Source organism: Xyrauchen texanus, chromosome 23 (assembly GCF_025860055.1).
Source record: "Xyrauchen texanus isolate HMW12.3.18 chromosome 23, RBS_HiC_50CHRs, whole genome shotgun sequence".
NCBI classification, from domain to species: Eukaryota; Metazoa; Chordata; class Actinopteri; order Cypriniformes; family Catostomidae; genus Xyrauchen; species Xyrauchen texanus.
Window position 1 is genome coordinate 25984654 of NC_068298.1, and position 12643 is coordinate 25997296.

General features: G+C 38.0%; 1 protein-coding gene across 2 annotated transcripts in view; it reads right to left on the reverse strand.

Moving 5' to 3' along the window:
• fgfrl1b (fibroblast growth factor receptor like 1b) overlaps window positions 1-8754 on the reverse strand; it is a 63571-nt gene extending 54817 nt beyond the window's left edge. For both annotated transcript variants that reach the window (XM_052154749.1, XM_052154748.1), the window contains exons 1-2: window positions 8561-8754; window positions 8198-8287 (exon numbers count right to left, since the gene is read on the reverse strand). In XM_052154749.1, the coding sequence (XP_052010709.1) occupies window positions 8198-8270 (73 nt within the window). In that variant the 5' untranslated portion in view covers window positions 8271-8287; window positions 8561-8754. The remainder of the gene's footprint in view (window positions 1-8197; window positions 8288-8560) is intronic.
• Between the last annotated feature and the right edge of the window lie 3889 nt (window positions 8755-12643).

Below are 12643 nucleotides of genomic sequence, written 5' to 3' on the forward strand. Positions count from 1 at the left end.
TGTAGGGGCAAGTGCTGTTAGCGAGCACCTATGAAGGCCGGAACGGTACACGAGGGGGTGGGTGGCCAGCACCACGCCCGACCGCCTTTGTCTCCCCAGTGGCGATGTATTACGCACCGCACCAGGTACTCATTTTAGGCTGAGTCGACCTAGGGGAGCGCAGTGCAGCGCAGTGCGCTAACCGCTACATTACACACACACACACACACACACACATGTTGTGTTTCCATGTTTTATGGGGACTTTCCATAGACATAATGGTTTTTATACTGTACAAACTTTATATTCTATCCCCTAAACCTAACCCTACCCCTAAACCTAACCCTCACAGAAAACTTTCTGCATTTTCACATTTTCAAAAAACATAATTTAGTATGATTTATAAGCTGTTTTCCTCATGGGGACCGACAAAATGTCCCCACAAGGTCAAAAATTTCGGGTTTTACTATCCTTATGGGGACATTTGGTCCCCACAAAGTGATAAATACACGCTCACACACACACACACACACACACACACACACACACACACACATGTTGTGTTTCCATGTTTTATGGGGACTTTCCATAGACATAATGGTTTTTATACTGTACAAACTTTATATTCTATCCCCTAAACCTAACCCTACCCCTAAACCTAACCCTCACAGAAAACTTTCTGCATTTTTACATTTTCAAAAACATAATTTAGTATGATTTATAAGCTGTTTTCCTCATGGGACCACAAAATGTCCCCACAAGTTCAAACATTTTGGGTTTTACTATCCTTATGGGGACATTTGGTCCCCACAAAGTGATAAATACACGCTCACACACACACACACACACACACACACACACACACACACACACACACACACACACACACACACACACACACACACACACACGAAATGGGTGAATCTCTTTTGATATCTCTGTTAAGGAAACTGTCAAATGAGTGCAATCTCTGAGTAACAGGCTAGCAGTTAGTTTGTTTACTAACGGTGACTGTGGAGCTCCTCCCCTTTCTCAAGGTAGGTTTTTGACCAATCACAGGCCCATCACACATCTTCCATAGTTCCTATACACCCAAAAAGTATCTACCCCGGAGCAGGAGCTAAAAATGTCAGCAGCTTCGAGGAACTTTAATTCCTTAGGTGCAAAGGAGACGAAAAGCACTAGACCCGGGGAGGAGTACCTAAAATGTCTTTAGTATCACCAGTGGGAAAGGCCCTTATGAGACAAATGAGGGCCTGAGATGAAAAAGACCTTAATCTACACTCTTAGTTAATCTTAAAGGGCTAGTTTCCCCAAAAATTACAATTAATTCATAATTTCCTGACCATCATGTTGTTCCAAATCTGTATGACTTTTTGTCTTTCATGGAACATTAAAGGAGATGCTTGAATGTTAAGAAGTAACAGTCTTGCCTTAAGCTCAAAATCATGTTTCTATACTAAATAACAGTCACTTTACCTAAGAATGAACCCTCTTAAAAGAACCAAGGGTACTTGTGTCTGACAAACTAATGTAATTTCGGAACAAACTATATATTCCACTGTTTATGTCTCATTAGAGCATGAACTCGGAATACCACAGTTTTAATTGTATCAATGCAGACCTCATTCAACTCAATGAGAGAGGTAGCCTGTACCACACAGCAAAAAATATTTAATCATATAGTAAATTCACTTGATAAGAAAAATAAATTATATATATATATATATATATTGTTTTCTGAAAAACCTAACAAAAAATGTTAACATTTATGCTTATACAATTTAAACCCTAACATTGTCATTACTGTTAAAATCAAGTTCTCTTAATTAAATATTACTTAAAATGTCATAACTCAAATATTCTATGTTCCTTGAACTTATGTTTCTTGAAAATCAATACACTTGAGAATTTAAGCCTTAATAACTCAAACTATTGGGTATAAACTTGAGGCTATTGAGACTGCCTATAATACCTTGTAATGTGCACTGGAATTATTTAATTGCAGTGCATCTGGAAAGTATTCACAGTGTTTCACTTTTTTCACATTTTGTTATGTTACAGCCTTATTCCAAAATGGTTTAAATTCATTATTTTCCTCAAAATTCTACAAACAATACCCCATAGTGACTACATGAAAGAAGTTTGTTTGAAATCTTTGCAAATGTATTCAAAATAAAAAAACGAAGAAAAAATAAATAAATCACATGTACATAAGTATTCACAGCCTTTGCTCAATACTTTGTTGAAGCACCTTTGGCACCAATTTCGGCCGCAAGTCTTTTTGTGTATGATGCTACAAGCTTGGCACACCTATTTTTGGGCAGTTTCTCCCATTCTTCTTTGCAGGACCTCTCAAGCTCCATCATGATGGATGGGAAGCGTCAGTACACAGCCATTTTCAGATCTCTCCAGAGATGTTCACTCGGGTTCAAGTCTGGGCTCTGGCTGGGCCACTCAAGGACATTCACAGAGTTGTCCCGTAGCCACTCCTTTGTTATTTTGGCCATGTGCTTAGGGTCGTTGTCCTTTTGGAAGAGGAACCTTCGCCCCAATCTGAGGTCCAGAGTGCTCTGGAGCAGGTTTTCATCAAGGATGTCTCTGTACATTGTTGCATTCATCTTTCCCTCGATCCTGACTAGTCTCCCAGTTCCTGCCACTGAAAAACATCCACACAGCATGATGGTGCCACCACCATGCTTCACTGTAGGTATGGTTTTGGCCATGTGATGAGTGGTGCCTGGTTTCCTCCAGACATGACGCTTGTCTTTCAGGCCAAAGAGTTCAATATTTGTTTCATCAGACCAGATCATTTTGTTTCTCATGGTCTGAGAGTCTGTCATGTGCCTTTTGGCAAACTCCAGGTGGGCTGTCATGTGCCTTTTACTGAGGAGTGGCTTCCGTCTGGCCAATCTACCATACAGGCCTGATTGGTGGAGTGCTGCAGAGATGGTTGTTCTTCTGGAAGGTTCTCCTCTCTCCACAGAGAAACGCTGGAGCTCTGTCAGAGTGACCATCAGGTTCTTGGTCACCTCCCTGACTAAGGCCCTTCTTCCCCGATCGCTCAGTTTGGCCAGGCGGCCAGCTCTAGGAAGAGTCCTGGTGGTTCCAAACTTCTTCCTTCAATGCTGCAGACATTTTTCTGTACCATTCCCTTGATCTGTGCCTCCATACAATCCTGTCTCTGAGGAATACAGTCAATTCCTTGGACTTCATGGCTTGGTTTGGTTTGAGCTCTGACATGCACTGTTAACTGTGGGACCTTATATTGACAGGTGTGTGCCTCTCCAAATCATGTCTAATCCACTGAATTTACCACAGGCTGACTCCAATCAAGTTGTAGAAACATCTCAAGGATGATCAGTGGAAACAGGATGCACCTGAGCTCAATTTTGAGTGTCATGGCAAAGGCTGTGATTTTTTCATTTTTTATTTTTACTAAATTTGAAAAGATTTGAAACAAACTTCTTTCACGTTGTCATTATGGGGTATTGTTTGTAGAATTTTGAGGAAAATAATGAATTTAATCCATTTTGGAATAAGGCTGTAACATAACAAAATGTGGAAAAAGTGAAGCAGTGTGAATACTTTCCGGATGCACTGTATATTCTTTTGGTCCAAGGGAACTTATAGGGGCATTTAAATAGAGCTCTTTTGCAAATAGATTTTTTGTTTTGCACACAGTTCAGCCAATACCGTGTTTCAGTAGTATGCAAAACCGAAGACAGCTTCCTTATCAAAGGTATGTGTGAACTGTGAATATAATGACAAGTCTATAGCCAGTCTCTCTCTGTGCCAATGGTGCGGAAGCAGAATTTCTTCAAGTTACGTCTTTGTGCCTGTAGCTGGGGTCATTCACAACCGTAAGAAGGATAATTATAATTTATTAAAATGCGCATGTCTACTATTCTACCAAGATACTTCAGCACTGCAGAGTGTTTACGCATCATAAGCCTTTCCCCACAAATGACAACAAAGCAAATCTATCATATTGTGAGCAGCTGAGCATGACTTAAGTTTTACAAAAAAGAAAACAATACTAGCCTAAATAATAATGAGTTTCAATAATGTCTGTATGTTATCACTCACTTTTATTCATAATTCATCCAGACACTTTTCTTGTTGAACAAGATTGATGAACGAAAACAAACTATATGCCTCCTCCTCAGATGATGATTCATTCATGTTGTTCACGAACGAGTGTACCAGTACATTCATTTAATTTATGAAAGATATGTCTTGTCTCCTTCAGACTCAAATGACAAATTGTTTCAGTGATGGTGTTTATTCGTTCAGTGGGTCAATTCATTCACTTAAAAGATTTGTTCAAAGACAGAGTTGTTTATGAATAAAACATCATAAGAGCTGTGTTATTGTATGATCCAAATTTAAAGTAAATTCAACTAAAATGAAATAACAATATTTAAATAGAAAATCTGAGTTAAGTCTACTATCTACAATAGTTACCATAAGTTAAATAGTTAAGTTCATCCTATATGAACACCAAGTTAAGTGAACGTAATTACACAAGTTTTGGAGACACCATTATTCAGTTCAATTGAGGGAATGAGATTACTCAATCAATTGAGTAAAGTCAATTTATTCGGGTTTTTAGTATTACAAAACAAAATATTTGTGAATGGGGTAAAATAAACACAAAATTCTGCTAGATTTCTATGAAAGCAAAACTTAGCATCTTATGCAGGGGTACTCAATTGGCAGACTTCAATCCAGGCAAGGTATAGTAGGACAATAGGACAATTTAATCCAGACTGAGATCTAAATCTTTGTGCTACTTATCTGGCACTTGGCTAAGTGAATGTCTAGACATATGCGTGCAGAGCGAGAATAAATAAGAATAAGAAATATATATCTCTAAAAAGCGTATCCTGCATTTATTCCCACGCTGAACGTGCTTTATTCCCTCTCCACACACGTTGCCTCTATCCCCACTATAAAGGCACCTCATATAGCCTGAACTGTACATAGCTGAAGGTGCTGTGATTTTAACAACAGCAGTGGAGACACCACTACAGATAGTGGCATCTTTCGCTTTAACACACAGCAGAAAACAAAAATGAAGCAAAGTGAAACTATCTTCATCTTTCTGATGTTTGTGTCAGGACAAGTTAACATGCCGCCTTTAGACTATAACTTTTTTTCCATCTAAATTTACTTTCATTAATCAGCATGTTACGAGCCTTTCATAATAAACACAAGATGTTTGTTCTAATTTTGTGAATATTAATCAGAGATGTCATCATGGCAAGGAAAGCCTATTTATACTTAAATTAAGCAAACTTGTTATATAAATTGTTTGTTTGTTTGCAGATCCTTATTTTAAGGAAAATATAAAAATTGTCCATTCAGACCTTTACATTTTTTTATAGATTGTATCTCAGGATACACCCTTGAACCCCCATACAGTATATGTTATCTGTCAAAAGGCCTCTTATGTCCCATGCATGTGTATATACAGTATATATATTCTGAATGTAAAAATATTTAAACACAAAAACTGGACTGCTGTCATTTTGTATTTTATTTATTTTTGTATAAAGTACTATTGCTACCAATGTGGCAAGTTAAAAACTATTCAAAAATATACACTCACCTAAAGGATTATTAGGAACACCTGTTCAATTTCTCATTAATGCAATTATCTAATCAACCAATCACATGGCAGTTGCGTCAATGCATTTAGGGGTGTGGTCCTGGTCAAGACAATCTCCTGAACTCCAAACTGAATGTCAGAATGGGAAAGAAAGGTGATTTAAGCAATTTTGAGCGTGGCATGGTTGTTGGTGCCAGACGGGCCGGTCTGAGTATTTCACAATCTGCTCAGTTACTGGGATTTTCAAGCACAACCATTTCTAGGGTTCACAAAGAATGGTGTGAAAAGGGAAAAACGTCCAGTATGCAGCAGTCCTGTGGGCGAAAATGCCTTGTTGATGCTAGAGGTCAGAGGAGAATGGGCCGACTGATTCAAGCTGATAGAAGAGCAACTTTGCCTGAAATAACCACTCATTACAATCGAGGTATGCAGCAAAGCATTTGTGAAGCCACAACACGCACAACCTTGAGGCGGATGGGCTACAACAGCAGAAGACCCCACCGGGTACCACTCATCTCCACTACAAATAGGAAAAAGAGGCTACAATTTGCAAGAGCTCACCAAAATTGGACAGTTGAAGACTGGAAAAATGTTGCCTGGTCTGATGAGTCTCGATTTCTGTAGAGACATTCAGATGGTAGAGTCAGAATTTGGCGTAAACAGAATGAGAACATGGATCCATCATGCCTTGTTACCACTGTGCAGGCTGGTGGTGGTGGTGTAATGGTGTGGGGGATGTTTTCTTGGCACACTTTAGGCCCCTTAGTGCCAATTGGGCATCGTTTAAATGCCATGGCCTACCTGAGCATTGTTTCTGACCATGTCCATCCCTTTATGGCCACCATGTACCCATCCTCTGATGGCTACTTCCAGCAGGATAATGCACCATGTCACAAAGCTTGAATCATTTCAAATTGGTTTCTTGAACATGACAATGAGTTCACTGTACTAAAATGGCCCCCGCAGTCAACAGATCTCAACCCAATAGAGCATCTTTGGGATGTGGTGGAACGGGAGCTTCGTGCCCTGGATGTGCATCCCACAAATCTCCATCAACCGCAAGATGCTATCCTATCAATATGGGCCAACATTTCTAAAGAATGCTTTCAGCACCTTGTTGAATCAATGCCACGTAAAATTAAGGCAGTTCTGAATCGAAAGGGGGTCAAACACAGTATTAGTATGGTGTTCCTAATAATCCTTTAGGTGAGTGTATATTATAAAACTGTATAGCCATATGACACTATGTAAGCTATAGGTTATTATGTGGACCTTTGCTGGGAAGGAAATGTAGAGACCGGACCGCTTGGAACTTTAATCGAGTACCCCAGTCTTATGCCATTCTGCTTCTTCAGTTTTTTTGTTTTTCTTGTTTTAAGGATGTTTAGCTATTTTTACTCCAACAACAATGTTTGATTCCAACATCTCACTAAACCACATGCCACATACCTCACTTTTATTTCTCATTCCCTGCTTTTAACAAACAGATAGTGGGCAAAAAAGGGCTCCAGCATTCCAAGAACGGCTGTGATGAAGAGACAGGAAAAAAGCAATCCAAGGACAACATAGATTGCAACCTTACAACCTTTTAACATGCAATGAGGGAGCAACAGAGTCAAAAGATAAACCAGTAAACAGGGAAGACAATGGATTGTTTACTTAAGCAGAGGTCAGGCTCTGTACTCAGGGTTAACCTGGCATTCTTATGGGCTCAACAACAGTAATCACCTTTAACAGAGTAAATACAAGAGCTAACTTTTCCAGATTTAATGGAAGACCCAATAAAGCTGTTTCAGATAAAGGTATAAAAAAGGAGGCAATACAAGGTAGAGCCACCATAAAGAATAAACAGGACTGTCATCCCAGCATGACTTCTATAATCAATACATTTGGATGGTTCATTTCCTGTGAGAGACAGCAAAATGTTCTTTGGGCTCACAGCAGGGTGATGGCACATTTTGAGAAGGTTCACACCTTTACATGGCAAAGCAACTCACTCAACTCCTCAATATTTATTGTCCATAAAACAGAATGTGTCATTAGTTGCACTCTGATATACAGTATGTAAACAGCATTTCAACCTGACAGGAAACATTGAGTTATGTACCTCAACATTTTTGCTACAGGTCAAGGAACAGAGACCTCTTCAGACACCCCAGTAGGGATATATATGTGTAACTTCAAAAGAATGACTTAATGTGTGCTGCTGTGTCAGTAAATCGCACATGGCCACTCCCAGATGTGCTCAAAGTAGTCAATAATTTGTATTTAATGCATTGGCCTTACCAACAGCTTGGTTCAAGTAAGAAACATGCACTGTGTAAACTGAACAATGGCTGTGTGCATTAATGGGTGATCCATGTTTTCGAAGAAATAAGCCTCTAGGTAGCCTACTGTAGATAGACAGACAGACAGACAGACAGACAGACAGACGGACAATTTCCTTCCAAATTCACAAAACGATAAAAAAGTTAAACATATAAAGTCGGTCCTCTAGTTATAATGTACGTTGTTATTTATGAGTCAACAATGGAAAATTAACATAAAATGAATAATGCACACGTATAAATAGGCCTACAAATACAATTTTGAAACATGACTCACCTCTTGCTTCACATGACAGCGCAACGATCAAAACCACGGTGAGAAAAGTCAATCTTCTTCCCTCTGGAATCATTATATGAAGATCCACCTCTAAGAGAAATGATAATAAAACTATTTACGATTAACCTAATCTAATCTAACCTAATCCACGACGCGACAAATAAGAACGCTCTCATTATAATCAGCGAAGCGGTCTACCCTTCACGCGCGCATCAGCTTTGTTGATTGTAATGAGAGCGTTCTGTGTCGCGTCGCGTCGACGCGCTCGTTTACTGTAATTATAGCCTGACGAATTAAACACTTTTCGTCCATAAGTGATGAACTAAGCGCATACTTCAGTGTTACAGTGGAAATAATACTTACATATCTTCCAAAATACGCTTCGCAAAGTTATTGGATTTATAACAACGGAAAAAAGAGTTTCCTTTTCCTAGTCTCGAGCGCCGAAGTCTTCTTGTAAATGGCTTTAGATTGATTCGTGTCTTGTTTTCAAAGTAAAGTCCAGGTGCAGTTAGGTTCCACTCGCCTCTTCTCTTGACATGTCCCGTCAGCATCCCTGACCGTGAAGAGAACTGAAGCTCTTCAGCTGTGAATCCACAGCAGCGCGCTCTTTCAAAACGACAGACGAGCGCCCCCTGTACGCGGCCAAATGCAACCACAACTCAATAGCCGACCAGTGTGGGTCCTGACACTGACAAAAAGAACTAAAGATAATAATTTTGAATTTTATAATTTTAGGAATACTTCAAGTCATTTGTAGTCAATTTCTATTTTGGCCTATCGATTTATTAAATTATTCTAGTCACACAAATGGGACAAATATTGCATAACTTTATAATCTTAAGAGATTAATTCTTTTAAAAGAGATACTTACTGCCCAAACAAAGGAAAATAGGAGAGACTTGTATGGTTGTAACAATGTTTGCTTCAGCACCTGTAACTCAATGAATTTTAGAGCTAGAGTTCACAAACTTTTATACAAAGTACCCACATTTATTTACTGCAAATGGCACCAACTGAAACATCTGCAAGAATATCACAGACCTCGTAAATTGGTGTTTCTTTGTTACAACCTACCCCACTACAGGGGTAGGTAATAAAACATACTGGGTAACAATTAGACAAAAGAAGCAAAAACATGTCACATTATGCTTAAAAAAAAGGGTTTATTGAAATAAATTAAAAGAAAAATCCAGAAAAATGTCTAAATCTCTGTGACTGACCATAACTCAAATCCACTTTCTGTTTGACTCACGTGTGTGTGTGTGTGTGTGTGTGTGTGTGTGTGTGTGTGTGTGTGTGTGTGTGTGTGTGTGTGTGTGTGTGAGCGTGTATTTATCACTTTGTGGGGACCAAATGTCCCCATAAGGATAGTAAAACCCGAAATTTTTGACCTTGTGGGGACATTTTGTTGGTCCCCATGAGGAAAACAGCTTATAAATCATACTAAATTATGTTTTTTGAAAATGTAAAAATGCAGAAAGTTTTCTGTGAGGGTTAGGTTTAGGGGTAGGGTTAGGTTTAGGGGATAGAATATAAAGTTTGTACAGTATAAAAACCATTATGTCTATGGAAAGTCCCCATAAAACATGGAAACACAACATGTGTGTGTGTGTGTGTGTGTGTGTGTGTAAATTAGTCTACTGACCCTTTGCTCACATGGACTGAGATGCCCTTCTGGGTGAAATATAGACTATAGAGTAAACACTGAAATGATCATATGACTCTGTTCCACATTTGCGTGGATAAAACTTCTGGCCCGTGTAAGGCTGGTTGCCTCTAGACTCCTCATTGGCAGTTTGGGGTTCCACATCATAAAGAAGATGAATCAGTCAGGCCCTGCCATCTGCTTCTCATCCCATGTTTGTGGGTGTTTGATGTTATATACTACTGCCAGTTGATATGCAAACTTTCTGACCTAAAATATGAAGTGGAATAGAAAACCTGAGTACATAGACACAAGAAGTTTTTCCATATGAATGGCACCTACGCTAGTATTAAATTCTACTCTGGAGTCCAGTGGCTATGTAACATTTTTTAAAGATGTGTTACAACCCTCCCCACCCCTGTCAGCCATTGTTTCGCTAGCTGTTTTAGCATAGTGTTTTGAAATTAGCAGGGGGGAAATGCATCTCATTTTGTCTGAGAAACTACAATTTAATCTAATTCAAGTCATATGATTTTATCTGCAATAGTATACGTTCTAAACAAAATATAGTCTTGGTCAAAGCATTTACTTACCTCAAAATCAGCTTTTTCTCTACATAATCTGCATGCATCTGTTTCCAGCCTTGACAACCACAATGTAGGTTCGAGAAGGAAGTGGGTAAACACTGAATTGATCATATGACTCCTATCTTGTCCCTGATTGGTGGAATTGGTGGCGTTACAACTCGCCCCATGTTACAACCATACCCCGTCTCCCCTAATGCATTTTATTGCACAAGTGCTATTGATGCTCTTCGCAGATTCTGAACATCTGTGTCCTTTAAGTTACTTGAGTAACTTTTTGGGGAAAAATGTACTTTTAGAGTAGGTTTAAAAGTGGATACTTTTTACTCTCTCTCAAGTAAATTTCTAATATTTTTTTTAACTTTTACTTCTTTACAATGTGTGGTGTTACTGTCGTTACATTACTGGGTTTAATTTGAATTAATGTGTAATTTATTGAGAGATTATTGAATGGGAAATTTTACGAGAGCGGAAATTCACAGCTGCACTTGACTGATGAGACTGTCACTCAAATCATCAGCAGCAGCATCAAACTCTTCAAAGTGAAAAACTTTCTTCGCTCTTCGTGCATTGTGGGTAAGAACGAGTGAACAAAAGTAGGGAACTAGTGGCTCACTCAGAATTCAGACACTCCTACAAAATAGCAAAAACTCTACATAATGCACTATATATTGGATAGGAGATGGTTTCAGACATAGTGAGTGTTCCACGATCAGGGTTGGTGCCCTACGTAGGCTGCATACTCTGCATTTAGAGAGCGGCAGTACTGCTCTACAGAACTAACAATCTAAATACTTATGACGCTGAAAACGGTAACTACACTGAAATAAGAATGCACACAGGACATGAAATAGCGAAAGAAGGCATTATATTTCAGCATTACATATAATGTCTTTGTGGGATATTTTCACTGTAATAGTTACTAGAAATGTTTCAAAACTATCTTCATATTGACAAATCAATCCAGATCTGACTAGAGCCCTTAAAGGTTTAGTTCACCCCAAAATTACAATTCTCATTATTTACTCATCCTCATGCAACCCCAGATGTGTATGACTTTATTTCTTCTGCTGAACTTAAATTAAGATTTTTTGAAGAATTTCTCAGCTCTGTATGCCCCATAAGTGAATGGGGTGGCAACATTTTAAAGCTAAACAAACAAACAAACATAAATCAGCATAAAAATAATCCATAAGACTCCAGTCGTTAAATCAGTAAAACATTAAAAAAAATCTTAATTTGTGTTCAGCAGAAGAAAGAAAGTCAAACACATCTTGGATGGCATGAGGGTGAGTAAATGATGAGATAACTTTTATTTTTGGGTAAACTATCTTTACAGTGATTAAAGAATTTAATATTCTGTCATAATTTCTCTACCCTCATGTTGTTCCAAACCATTGTGAGGCTTTGATTATGTGGAAAACAAAATATGTTAGACAGAATGTTATATATATATAAACATTCACTGAAAGTAAATTGTGACTCAGGCAAACATTCTGTCTAATACTGTATCTCCTTATTGTGTTGCATGGTAAAAAGAAAGTCATACAGGTTTGGAACAACATGATGGTGAATGATGACAGAATTTACATTAATAATAATAATAATTCTGTATGTTCAATGTGTATTATTACTAATATGTATATATTCAATGTGTATTATGTAATGGAATATAGGGGAGTAAACATCTATTAAGACATTTGTGAAAGCAATGAGTTACTCACTACTTCAGAACTCTTTAAATGGATACTTTCTTACTCTTTCTCAAGTAATTATTTATGTTAGTACTTTTAATTCTGCTTGAGAATTCTTTTTTTTTAAGTAATTGCACTTGAGTACACTTTTTGGCTACTCTACTCACCTCTGCAATATTGTTACTCTAATTTATTTTTGCCTTTACCTTTTTACCACTAGATGGTGCTATAAGCATGCTTGATGTCTTCAATCTCCACTAGAACTATCTCAGAGAACTAACTAATGGATACATAAATTATATATTAGAGGTGCAAGGTGCATTTGCATTTTCAGACTCAACTGCAGACTACACACATAGGCCTTATTATAACTATAACAGTATAAATACTGCCATGTAAAATGAAAACTTTTGATTCAAAGTGTTTTTATAAATATATTTAAGTAAAATTTATTTGTATTTTTGGGTAATTATGAGTTTATGGTTATTTTCTTGTTTTTCCACTCTACGTAATTAGCATG